Below are 21,561 nucleotides of genomic sequence, written 5' to 3' on the forward strand. Positions count from 1 at the left end.
GGTAAACAATGTCACCATCAAAGTCACAGAGATAGCAGGCTTAAAGGGCAGTTTTTAGATAAGTGAATCACAGACAAATGAGGAAGAAAGCATATTTTCACAGTGCCTTGGCTAAGTGCCAATGGCTTGTTGTGGGGAAATACTAAAAAACAATAGATTAACTTTATTTTTTTTCCAAGTGAGAGGAGGGGAGATAGACAGATTCCCACATGCACCCTAACCAGGATCCACCCAGCAATCCCCATATGGGTTATGCTTGCAACCAAGCTATTCTTAGCACCTGAGGCAGAGGCTCCACAGAGTCATCCTCAGCCCACGGGGCCAATATGCTCAGAACAATCGAGCCATGGCTGCGGCTGTTGGAGGGGGAGGAAAATGGGGGGTGGATGGAGAAGCAGATGTTTGCTTCTTCTGTGTGCCCCGACTGGGAATTGAACCCAGGACATCCACATGCCAGGCCAATGCTCTACCACTGGGCTAACCAGCCGGGGCCAATTTTACTTTTAAAAACTGTCCTTAAGGAACACTGATGAATTGAGACTTTCATTTAAGATGATTTATTCTATTTAAGGTCATATGTCAAATGCAACTTACCTGAGCAGGTTTGGAGCCCAAACAATTGCTAGGTTTTTTGCATGCATATTTGTGATGGAACAATAATCAGCTAGAAGTGACAAGTGTCTCATTAGGAACTCCAGTGTTCTGGAAAATGAAATACAACATATTAACAACAACAAAGAAACAATTATGTTGTAGTTTAGAGCATAAAGTTCCACTAATTAATTCATTAAGTTTTCAATGGCAAATGGAGAAAGAACCATACAAACCCCAACAAATTTTTTGCTGCTAATTACGTTTGAATACAATTACTACAGAACTGTCAGAAGAATATTATGAATTTTATATTCCGGGGTACAATAATTACATCTACAGAATACTAGGGGAAAAGTTTAAAGCAGGTGCAGTAAGAAATACAAGTTTCTGACAAGACTGGCTCTGAGAAGCCAGCTTTACTTTTTAAAGTCTTTATAAATATTTGTTCTTGTCTATCAGACATCCTCCACTCCAGTTTCTAGACAAATGATCTCGTGAAGTTATGCTAATCTGCTTGCAGGAGACATGCGACATGCTAACAAGAAAGGATTTAAACTTTTCTTCTATAAAAAAACCCCACAATGTTTCATAAGCCTAAAAAGGGTTAAAAATAAAAAATTCCAGGCCCTGACCAGGTAGCTCAGTTCGTTAATGTTATCCTGATATGTAAAGGTCATAGGTTCGAACCCTACTCAGGGCACATACAATAATCAACCAATGAATGTACAACTAAATGGAATAACTAAGTGAAACAATGAATTGATGCCTCTCTTTCTCTTTCCCTCTTTCATTCATCCTGACCCCCCATCTCCCCTCTTTCAAATCAGTAGAGAAAACAACAACAAAACTATTAAAAACATGAATGGAAGACAGAAGTTTAAGACTACTATTTGAACCAGCAATTAAAGTTAAATTGTGGTAGACATAGGGGCCTCAAACATTCAGGTGAGCCTAACATGAATTTGAGAAGAAAAGGAAGAGAAGAGCTAGAGCCATTGTTCAAGATACTTTTACACCTAATTCTCACCTGATTCTCACAATAGCCCTACCAAGCACAATATTACCATTGCCCATTTTGGGGGGAGAAAGCCAAGGTTTGCCCAGATTACAAAAAAGCAGTGCTGGGGTTCAAATCAGGGGCAGCTTGTTTCCAAAGTCTCTGCTCATTCAATAGAATCCACTGAAACTGCTTATATGGTAAAAACAGTGATTCCCTGTTACTCTTGTACAGAGCTAATAAGGAAAGACAGACAGACAGAAGTGAGGCTGGGGCTGGACACAATGCAGAGGTGACAGGCTTGAGAAATGTGTAGAAAACAATACAAAATTTCATTCTTTGGAGGGGGGGTAGATGAAGGAGTGAGAGATTCAAGTACTTCAGAAATGTATTTTGTAAGAAATGTAAATTAAAAGAACCAAATATACCATTTTACTCACATATTTAATTATAAAGATGTTTTAAGAGCTAATGAATAATTTTAGTCAGAATGTCATAAATAAGCATTTTCATATTCCACAGCATGCCAACTGCATAAACCGTCATGGAATACAATTTGGAAATATGTTGAGAAGAAAATTTAACTACCTTTTGGTTTCTAAGAATTTCACTGTCAGCTCTTTATTCTAAAAAAAGAATCGAGGTTCCCAAAAAGATACAATGAAATGGATGGTCCTCATAGTCATATTCAAAATGGGGGGGGAACCTCACCATACAGATTAAGTAGCCAAATTAGGGGAAAGGTTAAATAGCATATGGCCCATCTCCATTAGCGAACATAATTAAAAATCATGGTTTTCAAAAACATTTAAAGGAATTAGGAAATGTGAATGTTAAAATCTTTTAAAAATCTGTCAAAAAATGTAATATAAAGTGGAAGATACAAAACTTATGTAAAAGCAGCTATGGTATAAAAACAATACAAAGCAGACAATATATAATAAGGAATTACATATAATATACAGTAGGGTATGTATATAGTAATATACATAAAACAGGTGGGGACACATGGTAGATAATTTGTATCAGGAGATAAAGAGATAATATAAGAATATACACATACATCTATCAGCAAGCTACAAAATCTATAAAATGTATGAACAAATAATTTTTGACAAAGAAGCCAAAAACACAATGGAGAAAAGAAAGCCTTTTCAATATATGTGCTCGGAAAATTAGAAAGACACATACAAAACAATGAAACATGAATACAGTTTGTCCGTCTGCACAAATATTAATTCAGAATGGATCAAAGAACTAAATATAAAATTTGAAACAATAAATTACATAGAAGAAAACACAGGTACTAAACTGATTGCCTTGGCCATAGTGAACAATTTATGAATTTAACCCCAAAGGCAACAATAAGTGAATGGGACTATATCAAACTAAAAAAAGCTTCTGCACAGCAAAATAAACTGATAACAAAAAAGAGCAGTCAACCAAATGGGAGATGATGTTTATAAACAACAGCTCCAATAATGGGTTAATATTCAAAATATATAAAGAACTCACAAAGCTCATCAACAAACAAGTAAATAATCTGACTAAAACGGGGAGAGGACATAAACAGACACTTCTCCCAAGAAGACATACAATGGGTCAACAGATACATGGAAATATGCTCATTTTCACTAGCTATTAGAGAAATGCAAATCAAAACTACAATGAGGAGTTGGGAAGATGGCAGCGGAGTAGGCAGACGCACAGATGCTCAGCTCTCACCACCAAACTGGAATACAAATCAATTTAGGAAAAATCAGCATGAAAAACCATTTCTGGACTACAAGAACAGCTCTCAAAAACCAAGGAGCAAAGAAGAAGCCACAACAAACCTGGTAGAGAGCACCTGAATCTCCCCTGCTTACAGGAATGGAGGGGGGTGGGTGGGTGAGGCTGAGAGCCCAGAGGGGATCTCACTCCAAGGAAAAGAGCAGTAAATACTGTTCACAGCCACTTGCCTGGTGACCAGGGACCAAGGTGTGTTGAAAGGACTGGCTTATCTCCCAAGTGGAAAGGAGAGAGAGAGGGACAGACTGTGAGGGGCAAAGGAAGGCAGGAGATGACCTAAAAAGCTGACTCATCCATGCTGGAGGCGGCCATAGCTGGGGGAGGGACTGACCCTTCAACAAAACAAGGCTAAAGTGCTTCCAGGGCACAGATCTCCAGACATTTCTCCAGTTCCAATCAGCAAAACAAGACACAGCTGAAAACAAGAAGTAGGGAGGAGGGGCAGTAACTCAGGTCTTCATTACAACCAAACCAATGCTGCAGGAAATGTTAAGGAGCCTGTTGTAAACAGATGAAAATGGGAAAAGAATATAGCAAAAAAGGAATACAGCTTTAAAGAATAAAATGGCAATAAATAACTACATATCAATAATAACCTTAAATGTAAATGGATTAAATGATCCAATCAAAAGACAGGGTAGCTGCATGGATAAGAAAACAGAACCCATACATATGTCTACAAGAGACGCACCTTAAAACAAAAGACGCACATAGATTGAAGGTAAAAGGATGGAAAAAAATTTTCATGCAAATGGAAATGAAAAAAAAGCTGGGGTAGCAATACTTATATCAGACAAAATGGACTTTAGAACAAAGGCTATAGTAAGAGATAAAGAAGGCCACTACATAATGATAAAGGGAGTAATCCAACAGAAAGACATAACTATTATAAATGTCTATGCACCTAATATAGGAGCACCTAACTATATAAAGCAGACTTTGATGAATTTAAAGGGCAAAATCAACACCAATACTATAATAGTAGGGGATTTCAATACCCCACTAACATCACTAGGTAGATCCTCAAGAAAGAAAATTAACAAAGAAACAGCAGACTTAAAAGACACACTAGATCAACTCAATTGATAGATATCTTAGAACCTTTCACCCTAAAGCAGCAGAATATACATTCTTTTCAAGTGCTCATGGTACATTCTCTAGGAGAGACCACATGTTAGGACACAAAAGAGGTCTCAACAAATTTAAGATTGAAACCATATCATGTACTTTCACTGATCACAATGGCATGAAACTAGAAATGAACCACAACAGTAAAGCTCAAAAATTCTCAAACACATGGAAAATAAATAGCAGGTTGTTAAATAACGAATGAATTAACAATGAGATCAAAGAAGAAATAAAAATATTCCTAGAAATGAATGACAATGAGCATACAAAAACTCAAAATTTATGGGACACAGCAAAAGCAGTCCTGAGAGGGAAGTTCATAGCACTACAGGCAGACCTTAAGAAACTAGAAAAAGCTCAAATAAACAACATAACCCTGCATCTAAAAGAACTAGAAAAAGAACAGCAAGTAAAGCCCAAATGTAGTAGAAGGAAGGAAATAATAAAGATCAGAACAGAAATAAATGACATAGAGCCTAAAAAAACAATACAGAGGATCAATGAAACTAGGAGCTGGTTCTTTGAAAAGGTAAACAAGATTGATGAACCTTTAAGTAGACTCACCAAGAAAAAGAGAGAGAGGACTCAAATAAATAAAATTAGAAATGAGAGTGGAGAAATAACAACTGACACAACAGAAATACAAAATATTGTAAGAAAAAACTATGAAGAACTGTATGCCAAAAAACTAGACAACCTAGATGAAATGGACAAATTCCTTGAAACATACAATCTTCCAAAAATCAATCTGGAAGAATCAGAAAACCTAAACAGACCGATTATACCAAATGAGATTGAAACAGTTATCAAAAAACTCCCAACAAAGAAAAGTCCGGGGCCTGATGGCTTCACAACTGAATTCTACCAAATATTCAAAAAAGAACTAACTCCTATCCTTCTCAAGATATTTCAAAAAATTCAAGAGGAAGGAAGACTTCCAAGCTCCTTTTATGAGGCGAGCATAATTCTGATTCTAAAACCAGGCAAAGACAACACAAAGAAAGAAAATTATAGGCCAATATCTCTGAATATAGATGCTAAAATCCTCAACAAAATATTAGCAAACCGGATCCAACAATATATGAAAAAAATCATACACTATGATCAAGTGGGATTTATTCTGGGGAGGCAAGGCTGGTACAATATTTGTAAATCAATCAATGTGATTCATCACATAAACAAAAAGGAGAAAAACCACATGATAATTTCAATAGATGCAGAAAAAGCATTTGATAAAATCCAGCACTCGTTCATGGTCAAAACTCTCAGCAAAGTGGGGATATAGGGAACATATCTCAACATGATAAAAGCCATCTATGAGAAACCCACAGCCAACATCATACTCAATGGGCAAAAATTAAAAGCAATCCCCTTAAGATCAGGAACAAGGCAGGGGTGTCCCCTTTCACCACTCTTATTCTACATAGTTCTGGAAGTCCTAGCCACAGCAATCAGACAAGAAGAAGAAATAAAAGGCATTCAAGTTGGAAAAGAAGAAGTAAAACTATCATTATTTGCAGATGATATGATATTGTATATAGAAAACCTTAAAGTCTCAAGACAAAAAAACTACTGGACCTGATAAATGAATTCAGCAAAGTGGCAGGATATAAAATTAATACTCAGAAATCAGAGGCATTTTTATACGCCAACAATGAACAGTCAGAAAGAGAAATTAAGGAAACAATCCCCTTCACTATTACAACCAAAAAATAAAGTACCTAGGAGTAACCAAGGAGACTAAAGACTTGTACTCAGAAAATTATAAAACATTGATAAAAAAAATCAAGGAAGATATAAACAAGTGGAAGCATATACCGTGCTCATGTTTAGGAAGAATAAACATCATTAAAATGTCTATATTACCCAAAGCAACCTATAAATTCAATGCAATACCAATTAAAATACCAATGACATACTTCAAAGATATAGATCACATATTCCAAAAATTTATATGGAACCAAAAAAGAACACAAATAGCCTCAGCAATCTTAAAAAAGAAGAATAAAGTGGGAGGTATCACACTTCGTGATATCAAGTTATACTACAAGGCCATTGTACTCAAAACAGCCTGGTACTGGCGTAAGAACAGGCATATAGATCAATGGAACAGAACAGAGAACCCAGAAATAAACCCACAGCTCTATGGACAACTGATATTTGACAAAGGAGGTAAGGAAATACAATGGAGTAAAGACAGCCTGTTTAACAAATGATGTTGGGAAAATTGGACAGTTACCTGTAAAAAAATGAAACTAGACCCCAGCTTATACCATTCACAAAAATAAACTCAAAATGGATAAAAGACTTAAATGTAAGCCGTGAAACCATAAGCATCTTAGAAGAGAACATAGGCAGTAAGCTCTCCGACATCTCTCGGAGCAATATATTTGCTGATTTATCTCCACAGGGAAGTGAAATAAAAGACAGGATAAACAAATCGGATTATATCAAACGAAAAAGCTTTTGCACAGCTAAAGACAATAAGAACAGAATAAAAAGACAAACTACACAATGGGAGAAAATATTTGACAATAACGTCTCATAAGGGGTTAATAACCAAAATTTATAAAGAACGTGTAAATCTCAACACCAGGAAGACAAACAATCCAATAAAAAAATGGGAAAAAGAAATGAATAGAGACTTCTCCAAAGAGGACATACAGATGGCCAATAGGCATATGAAAAAATGCTCAACATCTCTAAATCATTAGAGAAATACAAATTAAAACCACAATGAGATATCACTTCACACCAGTCAGAATGGCGTTCATCAACAAAACAACATAGAATAAGTGCTGGCGAGGATGTGGAGAAAAGGGAACCTTCCTACACTGCTGGTGGGAATGCAGACTGGTGCAGCCACTGTGGAAAACAGTATGGAGATTCCTCAAAAAATTGAAAATCGAACTGCCTTTTGACCCAGCTATCTCACTTTTAGGAATATACCCCAGGAACACCATAGAACTGCTCCAAAAGGAGAAATGCACCCCCATGTTTGTAGCAGCATTGTTCACCATAGCGAAGATCTGGGAACAGCCCAAGTGTCCGTCAAAGGACAAGTGGATTAAAAAGCTTTGGTACATATACACTATGGAATACTACTCAGCCATAAGAAATGATGACATCGGATCATTTACAATAACATGGATGGACCTTGATAACATTATACGGAGTGAAATAAGTAAAGAAAAAACTTTTTTTCAGAAAACAGTTCTCAGAAAAAACTAAGAACTATATGAATCCATACATAGATGGGACATAAAAATGAGACTCAGAGACATGGACAAGAATGTGATGGTAACGGGGGTGGGTGGGGCAGTGGGAGGGGATGGGGTGAGGAAGGAGAGAGGGTGTGGGGGAGGGGAGGGGCACAAAGAAAACCAGATGGAAGGTGACAGAAGACAATTCGACTCTGGGTGAGGGGTATACAGCATAATCAAATGTCAAAATAATCTGGAGATGTTTTCTCTCAACATCTGTACCCTGATTTATCAATGTCACTGCATTAAATTTAATAAAAAAAACCCTACAATGAGATACCACCTCACACCTGTTAGATTGGCTATTATCAATAAGACAGGTAATAAATGTTGGAGAGGCTGTGGAGAAAAATGAACCATCATGCACTGCTGGTATAAATATAAACTGGAAGAAAAGTATGGTGGTTCCTCAAAAACTAAGACTAGAAGTACCACATGACCCAGCAATCCCTCTACTGGGTACCTACCCAAAAAAACTCGACACGGCCAAGACATGGAAACAACTAAAGTGTCCCTTGATAGAGGATTGGATAAAGAAGATGTAGTACATGTATACAATGCAGTACTACTCAGCCATAAGAAATGATGACATACTGCAATTTATGACAACATGAATGGACCTTGAGAACATTATATTAAGTGAAATAACTAAATCAGAAAAAGCTAAAAACTATATGATTTCACACACAGGTGGGATATAAAACTGAGACTCATGAACATAGATAAAAGTGAAGTGGTTACCAGGGGGAGGGGGATATTTGGGAGGAGGATGGCAGGAAGGGAGTAAAGAGGAAAAAATAAAAGGTGACGGAAATAATTTAACTTTGGGTGATGGGTACACAACATAATCAATAGTTCAAATATTATAGAAATGTTTACCTGAAACCTATGTACTCTAATTGAAAACTGTCATTCCATTAAATTGAATTTTCTACATAAAAATTTTTAAAAAACATATGGAATATATATACTGAACATTTACTATGTTGAGAATTCTATTTTGAGAATATAGTGATAAGACAGAATTCATGGCCTCAAGGAGCTTGTGTTTTAGAGGGGTTATATATAAAATGGATAAAATAGTATATTTAAGAAAAATGTAGTAGAACATATGTACAATAACATATAGATATAGCAGGAGAAGGCATGTAATTTTCAATAGAAAAGATTAAATTGACAGCAAGGGAGCTAGCTATATTTGTAATTAGTAGGGGAAATGCCTATATATTTTGAGAAATATCTACATATAATAAAGAAAAATATATAATATATATACTATGATAGAAATATAAATATAATTAGAGTTGATAAACTTAGTAGATAAACTATATTGCTCAGAAAAATTAGGGGATATTTCAAGAAGAGTATGAAGTGATAAAAAAGAAGCATTTCATTTTCTTTTATTAAACAAGAACATCAAAAAAGCAACCAACACATCAAAGAAAGTTGTTCGATTATGCAAATGAGATGCAAAATCAACTTTTATTTCATTGGTGAAAATGCACTATACAAAAGGCTGAAAGTACTAGAGTATCTGCATATTCCCTGATCCTCTAATTATGTATGAGCAGATGAAAGTTTAAATAGCTGGAATTCCCAGAAAACTTAAATAGTTAGAAACCCAAAGGAAAAAAAGCACTTTTATACATCAACTGACTTCTACTTTGGGCTGGCATTTTACACGTGGTTTACCTGTAGTGTGGAGGGGGGAGCTGCTGGATGACATCATGGATTTTTAGCAGCCTTTCTTCATCTGTTGCTGCTGAAACAGCATCCTGTAACAATGAAACAATCATAATGTGAAATAAACTAGTGGACTTTGTCAGTAAAAATGAAAGTTCTTCACTTACAATTTAGTTTTCACTCTGAGATAAATCACTTTATCTATTCTTTGATGCTGAATGATGAGGAACACCATCAAGTATTAAGGAAGTAAATTTTTTTTTCACACTCTGTGGACATTGAAATCTATTAAAAGATAATTTTTTTAAAAACTTTATGTAACTCATATTCAATGTGGTAAGAGTAATGGCTCAAAGTCAGAAACTAAAAGGATGAAAATGAAAACAGCAAAAACAATGAACTCGCTAGCAATGACTGGTTTTTGTTTCCTTTAGAGAAAAGCCATTCTAGTCACAGAACTATGTCTTATGTGACAGATCAATTTTTATACATTTTGAAGAAAACCACAAAACTCCAAACAGAACTTGATTTAAAAGTGACTTGAATACCCATCACCCAACATAATCAACAGTTCAAATGCCATAAAAAAGTTTGCCTGAAACCTATGCACTCTTATTGATCAATGTCACTGTGTTAAATTTAATTTTCTAAATAAAACTTACGAAAATAAAAGAAAGTGATTTGTACTCACTGAAAACTTCTCATATAGCTGGTAGGTAAGCAGAGGGTTTGGAAGCTCTCGAAAATAGAGCTTACAGAGGGAGCCCACAGAATGGATGTCTTGAACATACGGTTCTTTTGTCAAGTCGGGGACATGTTCAGAGTCAAATTCATGGCTAACAAAGACAGCAGAGTGAAAAAATTAGTGAAGTAAAGGAAAAGCAAGAATATGATGTTAAAACAGAAAGCAATATCCAAAGAGTTAACTTCAGCCTCAGTGAATTAATGTGTTTTTCAAATGATTATATTTGGACTTTGGCAGTAGTAATTGGATGTTTGTTCATAAGACTTTTCTATGTGAAAAATAAGGGCATACTTTAAAATTAAAATGGCCATCCAATCTTTGAAATGCACATGAATGAGCAGCTCTTAATACATATACCTGAAAACAGGACTCAATTTCTAATGGTGTGAATATCTGATATTTTGGCAATTATGGAAACTAGAACTGAGTGGCAGCTGGTCCATAAACAACTAGGCACACAAATCCCTCAATATGAAAGCCAGAGACAGTATAAACCAATTCTCAGATAATACCAAACGTTAACAGATGATAAAATCTGTGTCATTAAAGTGAATGAAATAAAAGTTGTGCTCAGAATGCTAGGACAGATTAATCCCACTCTCTAGAAGGCTAATTAATATTAATCTATAGGCATGAGACCCTTTATCAAGCCAGAGGATGAGTGTATGTGGAAGTCTTAGTAAACGTGAGACTGGCTGCAAATGAAAGTAAAAACAATTGTCTTCAGTACAAGAATCAATTACAGCCTGACCAGGCGGTGGCACAGGGTATAAATAGAGCATTGGACTGGGACAATCACAGACATGACCCCATGGTAGCTGACTGAGTCCAAAGGTCGCTGGCTTAAAGCCCAAGGTCACTGGCTTGATCAAGGGGTCACTTGCTCTGCTGTAGCCCCCAGTTCAAGGCACATATGAGAAAGCAATCTATGAACAACTAAGGTGCCACAATGAAGAACTGATGCTTCTCATCTCTCCTTTCCTGTCTGTCTGTCCTGTCTGTCCCTCTCTGACTGTCAAAAAAATAAAATAAATAATCAATTATGTATTTTCCAACATGTATTTCTGAAAATGGACGTGAGCTCTGTGGTCAATTAGAATACTAAAACCCCAATGGAGTAAACGGCAATTTCCATGCACTCTAATGAAAAATTAAAGGAAAACTAGAATCTAAGAGATTAAGCAAAAATAAAATTTCTATTGCTGGTGTAAATAAAAGCGAGCACTATTTCTGTCTGGGAAGATGAGAGGATGTGAAATACATAACACATGCACACTTGAGCAGATACAACAGAACTAGTGTTAAAGGTGATTAGAAAAAGTTTCCCTCATCAATTTTAATCCAAACTAAAGAATAATTCTGTTATAATGTAAATTTCATCTGTCATGGTGGTCACGGGTTCAAACTCAATTTGCTAAACTCTTCACATATTGTAAAGAGACAAAATACAAGTACTGAAGCGGTTAAGGGGACATGGTTTTCTGATACCTCTTTAGGAAAATATATACAGAAACCATGATTATTACTTCCTACTTTTCCTAAACTACCATATTGAAAATTGTGGTTATGAATGAAAGAGACTTGATGTTGAAATAATTTCATTTTAATGAATTACAATAGGGACGGAAAGGAAAACACCACGTAAGGTCTTACCGCAGCCTCTGGATGTTGGAGGCCACGCCGGAGAGACGGTATATCCCATCCACAATGCCGTATCTCTCGATGAATGCGGTACAGCTTTGAAGGACCTGAGGGACTAGAGAGAATTTTTAAAGATGTGGATTAAATTGGGAGTATTCAACTGAAACGGAGTCACCCCCAAAATGAGAATACCTTAGTTCTCAGAAGCAAAATAAAATTTGCAAATTAAAGTTGTACAGGGTGAAGTTAATCTACTACAAAAAAAATGATGAGAGCATGTTTACTTAATTTCACATTTCAACCAGATAACTGCTTCTGAATAATCAAACGGACTCTATCTTGTTATATATAGGTAAATTGGATAGTCTCGCTAAGATCTTCTCTGGTAGACTTATTTAAGTCACGTTATAACACTAAGGTGAACTGATTATTCCTAACACCACACCAGATTAAAAAAAAAATACAACTGTTCAGCTGAACTGCATATATAGTAAATAGATATAAAAAGTTAAATGCTTATGCCAACAAGATAACTGCCTAAAAGTGCTGTAATTTTTCACTTTTAAAAATGTTATTTTTTCAGTTAGTGCTAATTCTAATTTTATCCAATAAACAAAACACCAACACAATGCAAAGGTCAAAGCAATTTCAAGTAGATTAAAATCTTAGTTTCCTGACTATTCGTACATTATAATTACTGACCTTCTGACTTCATATAATCAGCTCATTACAAAGGGCACTTGAACAATAAGCTGAAAGAAGGGTACGCTCTGTGGTTACTTCACTGAATATTTAACACAGATGGGCAACTATTCCAGGCCTACAGGCTCGAAAATATTCAAACTATATAATAAAAAATTCTTTATAATCATTCAAAAATATATAATAGCTGAAATTTGAACTTTGTTTTGCAATATAGACTGTTAAATTTTTAGTATGTGTTCAACTGATGGAATTAGTTAAAGTCCCTGAAAAGAAGTGCCTGGACGAACATTATTTGGTTTGCAAAGAACCACTACTACACTAGAAATGAAACAGAGTGGTGAATAAAATGATACTTTAATAAGATAATTTTAGCTAATGTATTTCATTTATATTATATAGTAAGTCCTCACTTACTGCTATGAAGAGGTTCTGCAAATTTTCAGTGAAATGATGTATAATGAAACCAATTGTACCATAGGCTGATTAGTACAAACAAGAGTTAGGTTCCTAATACAATATATAGACAATGTATTATAGAACTGTACACCTAAAACCTATATAATTTTATTAACCAATGTCACCCCAATAAATTCAATTAAAAATTTTTTTAAAGTGTTAGGTTCCTACAGTGGCATCTGACAAAATTATAACAAAAAAAGTGATGTTATCCCAGGACTTGATGTATATCAGTTCTTTATTATCATTACCGACTTTTCCTTGGTTTTTCTGACTTTTGTTGTCCTTCCTATATTCTATCTTTTAAATTATTAGACCCTATAACTTACATTTAACTTAAACACCTGGCCCTAACCAGGTGGCCGAGTGAATAGAGCGTCATCCTGGCATGCAGAGGTTGCAGGTTCAATCTCCAGTCAGGGCTCATACAAAAAATAACCAATGAATGTCCACCTAAATGGAACTAAGTGGAACGAGTTGATGCTTTTTTCTCTCTCTCTGCCCCCTCTTCATTCCTCTCCCTCTCTCAATCAATGAAAAAACTAAAAAATAATAATAAAACTTACCTTAGCTTTGTATAATTTTTAAAGCAGTTATATTACTGACCATGTAAATGTAACAGACTAACTGCTTTATTTATAGAGGATACTCACACTAATTCTCATAGAAATCCTATGCAAAAAATTCTAGCATTATCTCTAGTTACAGAGAGGAAATTGAGTCTTCTTTAATACAGATTAAACAGTCAAGTTTCAAAAAAAAATATTCAAATTTCATTCTCAAGGTAGTGGCTTCCAGGTCAGGAGTACTTTGGTGTAGTGTGACTTACTAGAAGGTGCATTAGGATTTTTGGTTAGGAAAATATGATTACCTAAAGGAATAATTTCAGGTTATTTGGGCCTTGTTTTTTCCCACTGTGCTCTGATAATAAAGTTTCTGTTTGTTTGTTTGCTTGTTTAATTAGTAAAAAAGAATAGTTTAAAAAACTCAAACACAAATAGGGTCAGGCTACAGAGTTTCCTCACCTTGAGGTTTCAAATATATTTTATACTAAATATAATTTTACTTAGTTTTCTAAAAAGTTCTCAATTTTTTAAAGCAATCTCATGTAAGGAAATTCAGTTTCAAATATGTGCAACAAATAAAATAAGTCCCATTAAAAAAAATCAATGACATCTGAAAACTCTGTTCCACTAGAACAGATTTAATTGTAGTTAAGGAAAGCATGAACACAGCAGTTATTAAACCTGTTTTGTATTCTTTTTAAATCTTGGCATCCATTCTCTCCTATCAAACTTACTAAGAATGGAAATACACCAGAAACTTTTAAGTACAAGTAAAACTTGTTGAATTGATGTGTGAAAGCTAATGAGCATAGCAAACAAACTGGAAAACACTCCCTCCTATTAATGGAGCAAGGTTGAACAGAAAGAAATGCAAAAGAAATATAAAAGAAAGGATATACAAAAAGAAAAAGAAACAAAAAACATTTTACTACATAATTAAGGATACCCAATCTGATCTATCTAACAAAAAGGTACCATGTGGGGGAGATTTTTTTTTCTAAATCTGTTCTGTAAAAATTGTGATACAACCTTCACTCAATTCAGTTATAAGCATTGTGGATTTGGTGGCTGAAACTGCACAATCATCCTGAGCAAATTCTGGCACCAGGCATCACAAAGGAATATGTAAAATGCCTTGTCAGGCTCCTACACAAATTCTTTGACACTCTGTACACAAGAAACAGGTCAGGGTTGTCTCTTGCTCCAACAGGGAAGTACTCAAAAGCTTAGAAAGTGTTAACAGGATAATCTCTATCAAGTTGATTAGTGACTAGAAATACAATTCAGTGAATGAGTCACATAGCAAAACATTATACTGATACGGGCCTCCTTCTTAGAAAAATCTGATGCAAAATCTATTTTATATATTTATATGTTAAAGTCCCAACTAAAACAGAACAATCATGAGGAAGAACAATTATACACAGTAGTTATCTATCCATTCTTATAAAATGTCCCTCTTCACAATTATGTATGCATAATGCCAATACATCATTCTTTCTCCTCAGGATTATTCTAATTATTTTCACATGAACTTCAAAAGATTCTATGTAATATATATTCAATTCTGCTTGTTTTAATTTAGGCCTTAAAATAGTCTCTCTCTCTCTCTCTCTCTCTCTCTCTCTATATATATATATATATATATATATATACACATACACACACATACATGGTATTGTCTATAGTTATAGACTACCTATACTATACAGAGTCTCAAATTCATAAAAAACTTAATTCCTCAGATATTTATTAAATCAAAGACAAATAATAAATCAATAATACTAAAAACCAGTTTCTTTTGTAATGAAATTTTTAGTTGATAAATTTTAAAGCTTTCCCTTTTTGTGTTAATTTAGCCTTCATTTGAATATTCAGATGTAGCCTTCATATAAATATTTATTTTCCATTTCCAATCAAAGAGAAAATTATTTTAATATGCCAACTAGAATATATCTGACTTCAGTCTTCAAGATTTATCAAATTATAATAACACTCTAATGTCAAGAATTAACTTTTTTCTTTATTTTTTTCTAATGCCTTTGCATAGATTTTTCTGCTCTGGATCAGCCTTTAGCTGAAAGTTATCTTCAAGAGTATTGTTCATTTCTAATATTCTTCTAGTATTTTTTTTCTTTTTAATTAAAAAAGTAGAAAGGTCCTAGTTGGGTGGCTTAGTGGTTAAAACATCAGCCTGGAGAGACAGAAGTCGTGGGTTCAACCCCTGATCTGGGCGTGTACAAGAAGCAGTCAATGAGTGCACAACTAAATGGAACAACTAAGTGAAATGAGTTGATGCTTCTCTCTCTCTCCCCACCCCAATCAATTTTTTTTAATTTTTTAAAAGTAGGAAAACTAAGGAAAAAAATCAATCTCTACATATAATAGCTACCATATTTATATTTATTTTACATATAACCTAAGTATCCATTCTTTTCATTTTAAAGTGTCCATACATTTTTTTTTTTTTTTTTTTTGCATTTTTCTGAAGTTAGAAATGGGGAGGCAGTCAGATTCCCGCATGTGCCCGACTGGGATCCACTGGCATGCCCACAAGGGGGCAATTCTCTGCCCATCTAGAGCATTGCTCCCTTGTGGTGGAGCCATTCTAGTGCCTAAGGCAGAGGCCATGGAGCGGTCCTCAGTGCCCGGGCCAACTTTGCTCCAATGGAGCCTTGGCAGTGGGAGGGGAAGCGAGAGATAGAGAGAAAGAAGAGGGGGAAGGGTGGAGAAGCAGATGGGCTCTTCTCCTGTGTGCGCTGACTGGAAATCAAACCTGGGACTTCCACACTCCGGACTTACACTCTATGCTGAGCCAACTGGCCAGGGCCAAGTGTCCATACTTTTATATTTTAAAGTTTTTATACTGTATTCAAATGTACAATTTTAACAGCTTAATAATTTATATCATAAACAATTACCCTAAGAGTTAGTATTTGATTTTTTTTGTTCTCATACATAATGCTATAATGAACCTTTTGTTTCTACTGAAATATAACCTTAGAATGAATTCCTAAGGGGAATTGCTAGATGAAAAGAACACTATAAAGTCTCTTGCTAGGAGTACCAAAATATACCATACAAAATATCAACAATTCACAGAACTACCTGAAACCAACAATTTATGTCTATTGATAAAATTGCTACTATTTTTTTTATTGGATTGGATATTATGACAATTAAGAAAGAGAAAACTCATTTAAAATGACATCAGGCTCTGGCCAGGTAGCTCAGTCAGTTAGAACATCATCCCGAGACACCAGGCCACAGGTTCATCCCTGGCAGGGGCACATCCAGGAAGTGGCCAGTGAGTGCACCACTAAGTGGAACAACAAATAACTTTTCCTTTTTCTCTCTAAAATCGATTAATAAAAAATAAAATAAAATGAAGTCAGGAGGCTAGAAGAAAGAACTCGTAGGCATCTGTCACTTAACACACACTACTGAATCCAATAGGAAGAATCATACCTTGCATCTCTAACAGAAAGTGATTTTCTTTTCTTTATCACAGGAAGTAACACCATTACCTCAGCAGAAGGAAGACCCCTTCTAGCCCAGTACGAGCTCAGCCAATGGGAGACTCCCATAACTCAGCCAATGAAAAGTCACTATAATTTGTAGTTTCAATTTCCTCCAATGAACAATGGGTTTACAACAGCCACTCCAAAATCCAGGGGGAAAAAAGCATCTTTCTCCTTTGTTTTATGGGGCTTGAGCATGGTTTCAAATTCCAATTCTTTGTTTTTTCTGAATAAACACATTTTGCTGGAGAAATATATATCTGTCTATTTGATTATGGTCAATATTATCATAATTTAGAAAAGTAGTTTCTTAGATTAATAATGTTTATCAATATAAAATGGTATTGCAAAATTGCTTAGAGATACATTTCCATGATTACAAATGAGTATAAACACTTTTCTGTATTTTGTTTAATATTTAACTCCTTGTAAAAATTATGTTTTTATCTTTTCTTCATTCTTCTACTTAGGGGCTTAATTTTTTCACAAATCTGAATGATATTTTTATATATTATATTAGAAGCATTTTCCCTGTCTATGGTACCTTTCCTTTACATTTGTTATTTTCATTATATGGAAATATATATTTTAGACCATTTTTTCCTTTATATTTCTTTTATGTGAGAAAGTTATTACAGTATTCCTTTTTGATCTCAAAACAAAATATTAGTATTTTTTTAATAAATTTTTATTAATGGTAATGGGATGACATTAATAAATCAGGGTACATATATTCAAAGAAAACATGTCTAGGTTATTTTGTCATTAAATTATGTTGCATACCCCTCGCCCAAAGTCAGATTGTCCTCCGCCACCCTCTATCTAGTTCTCTGTGCCCCTCCCCCTCCCCCTAACTCTCTCCCTCCCTCCCTCCCATGTCCTCCCTCCCCCCACCCCTGGTAACCACCACACTCTTGTCCATGTCTCTTAGTCTCATTTTTATGTTCCACCAATGTATGGAATCATGTAGTTCTTGTTTTTTTCTGATTTACTTATTTCACTCCTTATAATGTTATCAAGATCCCACCATTTTGCTGTAAATGATCTGATGTCATCATTTCTTATGGCTGAGTAGTATTCCATAGTGTATATGTGCCACATCTTCTTTATCCAGTCTTCTATTGAAGGGCTTTTTGGTTGTTTCCATGTCTTGGCCACTGTGAACAGTGCTGCAATGAACATGGGGCTACATGTGTCTTCACGTATCAATGTTTCTGAGGTTTTGGGGTATATACCCAGTAGAGGGATTGCTGGGTCATAAGGTAGTTCTATTTGCAGTTTTTTGAGGAACCACCATACTTTCCTCCATAATGGTTGTACTACTTTACAGTCCCACCAACAGTGAATGAGGGTTCCTTTTTCTCCACAGCCTCTCCAACATTTGCTAATACCCATCTTGTTGATAATAGCTAATCTAACAGGAGTAAGGTGGTATCTCATTGTAGTTTTGATTTGCATTTCTCTAATAACTAATGAAGCTGAGCATCTTTTCATATATCTGTTGGCCATTTGTATCTCTTCCTGGGAGAAGTGTCTGTTCATGTCTTCTTCCCATTTTTTTATTGGATTGTTTGTTTGTTTGTTGTTGAGTTTTATGAGTTCTTTGTAAATTTTGGATATTAGGCCCTTATCTGAGCTGTTGTTTGAAAATATCATTTCCCATTTAGTTGGCTGTCTGTTTATTTTGATATCAGTTTCTCTTGCTGAGCAAAAACTTTTTATTCTGATGTAGTCCCATTCATTTATCTTTGCCTTCACTTCTCTTGCCATTGGAGTCAAGTTCATAAAATGTTCTTTAAAACCCAGGTCCATGATTTTAGTACCTATGTCTTCTTCTATGTACTTTATTGTTTCAGGTCTTATATTTAGGTCTTTGATCCATTTTGAATTAATTTTAGTACACGGGGACAGGCTGTAGTCGAGTTTCATTCTTTTGCATGTGGCTTTCCAGTTTTCCCAACACCATTTGTTGAAGAGGCTTTCTTTTCTCCATTGTGTGTTGTTGGCCCCTTTATCAAAGATTATTTGACCATATATATGTGGTTTTATTTCTGGGCTTTCTATTCTGTTCCATTGGTCTGAGTGTCTATTTTTCTGCCAATACCATGCTGTTTTGATTATCGTGGCCCTATAATATAGTTTAAAGTCAGGTATTGTAATGCCCCCAGCTTCATTCTTTTTCCTTAGGATTGTTTTGGATATTCGGGGTTTTTTATAGTTCCATATAAATCTGATGATTTTTTGTTCCATTTCTTTAAAAAATCTCATAGGGATTTTGATGGGAATTGCATTAAATTTGTATATTGCTTTCGGTAATATGGCCATTTTGATTATATTTATTCTTCCTATCCAAGAACAAGGAATATTTTTCCATCTCATTGTATCTTTTTCGATTTCCCTTAACAATGCTTTGTAATTTTCATTATATAGGTCCTTTACATTCTTTGTTATGTTTATTCCTAGGTATTTTATTTTTTTTGTTGCAATCGTGAAGGGGATTATTTTTTTGAGTTCGTTTTCTAATATTTCATTGTTGGCATATAGAAAGGCTATGGACTTTTGTATGTTAATTTTGTATCCTGCGACCTTACTGTATTGGTTTATTGTTTCTAATAATCTTTTTGTGGAGTCCTTCGGGTTTTCGATGTATAGGATCATATCATCAGCGAAAAGTGATACCTTTACTTCTTCTTTTCCGATATGGATGCCTTTTATTTCTTTGTCTTGTCTGATTGCTCTGGCCAGAACTTCTAGCACCACGTTAAATAAGAGTGGAGAGAGTGGACAACCCTGTCTTGTTCCTGATTTAAGGTAGAAAGTCCTCAGTTTTATGCTGTTTAATAGGATGTTGGCTGATGGTTTATCATATATGGCCTTTATCATGTTGAGATATTTTCCTTCTATACCCATTTTGTTGAGAGTCTTAAACATAAAATTGTGTTGTATTTTATCAAAAGCCTTTTCTGCATCTATTGATAAGATCATGTGGTTTTTGTTCTTTGTTTTGTTGATATGGTGTATTACGTTAACCGTTTTGCGTATGTTGAACCATCCTTGAGATTCTGGGATGAATCCCACTTGATCATGATGTATTATTTTTTTAATATGTTGTTGTATTTGGTTTGCCAGTATTTTGTTTAGTATTTTAGCATCTGTATTCATTAGAGATATTGGTCTGTAGTTTTCTTTCTTTGTGCCATCCTTGCCAGGTTTTGGTATGAGGGTTATGTTGGCCTCATAAAATGTGTTTGGAAGTATTGCTTCTTCTTCAATTTTTTGGAAGACTTTGAGTAGAATAGGAACCAAGTCTTCTTTGAATGTTTGATAGAATTCACTAGTATAACTGTCTGGGCCTGGACTTTTTATTTTTGGGGAGGTTTTTAATAGTTTTTTCTATTTCCTCCCTGCTGATTGGTCTGTTTAGGCTTTCTGCTTCTTCATGACTCAGTCTAGGAAGGTTGTATTGTTCTAGGAATTTATCCATTTCTTCTAGATTGTTGTATTTGGTGGCATATAATTTTTCATAGTATTCTACAATAATTCTTTGTATATCTATGATGTCTGTGGTGATCTCTCCTCTTTCATTTTGGATTTTATTTATTTGAGTCCTGTGTCTTTTTTCCTTGGTGAGTCTTGCCAAGGGTTTGTCAATTTTGTTGATCTTTTCAAAGAACCAGCTCCTTGTTTTATTGATTTTTTCTATAGTTTTTCTGTTCTCTATTTCATTTATTTCTGCTCTGATTTTTATTATCTCCTTTCTTCGGCTGGTTTTGGGTTGTCTTTGTTCTTCTTTTTCTAGTTCCTTAAGGTGTGAAGTTAAGTGGTTTACTTCGGCTCTCTCTTGTTTGTTCATATAGGCCTGAAGTGATATGAACTTTCCTCTTATTACTGCTTTTGCTGCATCCCAGAGATTCTGATATGTCGTATTTTCATTTTCATTTGTCTGTATATATCTTTTGATCTCTGCGCTTATTTCTTCTTTGACCCATTCATTTTTTAGAAGTATGTTGTTTAGTTTCCACATTTTTGTGGGTTTTTCCCCCTCTTTTTTGCAGTTGAATTCTAGTTTCAAGGCTTTATGATCAGAAAATATGCTTGGTACAATTTCAATTTTTCTAAATTTGCTGATATTGTCTTTGTGGCCCAACATATGGTCAATTCTTGAGAATGTTCCATGTACATTAGAGAAAAATGTATACTCTGTCGCTTTGGGATGAAGTGTCCTGTAGATGTCTATCATATCCAGGTGTTCTAGTATTTCGTTTAAGGCCACTATATCTTTATTGATTCTCTGTTTGGATGACCGATCTAGAGCCGTCAGCGGTGTATTGAGGTCTCCAAGAATGATTGTATTTTTGTTAGTTTTTGTTTTAAGATCAATAAGTAGCTGTCTTATATATTTTGGTGCTCCTTGGTTTGGTGCATATATATTAAGGATTGTTATGTCTTCTTGATTCAACTTCCCCTTAAT

At 34.9% G+C, this 21,561-nt stretch overlaps 1 protein-coding gene across 5 annotated transcripts in view; it reads right to left on the minus strand.

Annotated features, from left to right (window-relative positions):
- Positions 1–21,561, minus strand: part of ARHGAP32 (Rho GTPase activating protein 32) — a 394,792-nt gene that overhangs the window by 17,853 nt on the left and 355,378 nt on the right. For all 5 annotated transcript variants that reach the window (XM_066259724.1, XM_066259723.1, XM_066259720.1 and 2 more), the window contains 4 exons: positions 11,855–11,957; positions 10,148–10,292; positions 9,466–9,548; positions 595–702 (listed from right to left, as the gene is read on the minus strand). In XM_066259724.1, the coding sequence (XP_066115821.1) occupies positions 595–702; positions 9,466–9,548; positions 10,148–10,292; positions 11,855–11,957 (439 nt within the window). The remainder of the gene's footprint in view (positions 1–594; positions 703–9,465; positions 9,549–10,147; positions 10,293–11,854; positions 11,958–21,561) is intronic.

Source organism: Saccopteryx bilineata, chromosome 2 (genome assembly GCF_036850765.1).
Source record: "Saccopteryx bilineata isolate mSacBil1 chromosome 2, mSacBil1_pri_phased_curated, whole genome shotgun sequence".
NCBI classification, from domain to species: domain Eukaryota; kingdom Metazoa; phylum Chordata; class Mammalia; order Chiroptera; family Emballonuridae; genus Saccopteryx; species Saccopteryx bilineata.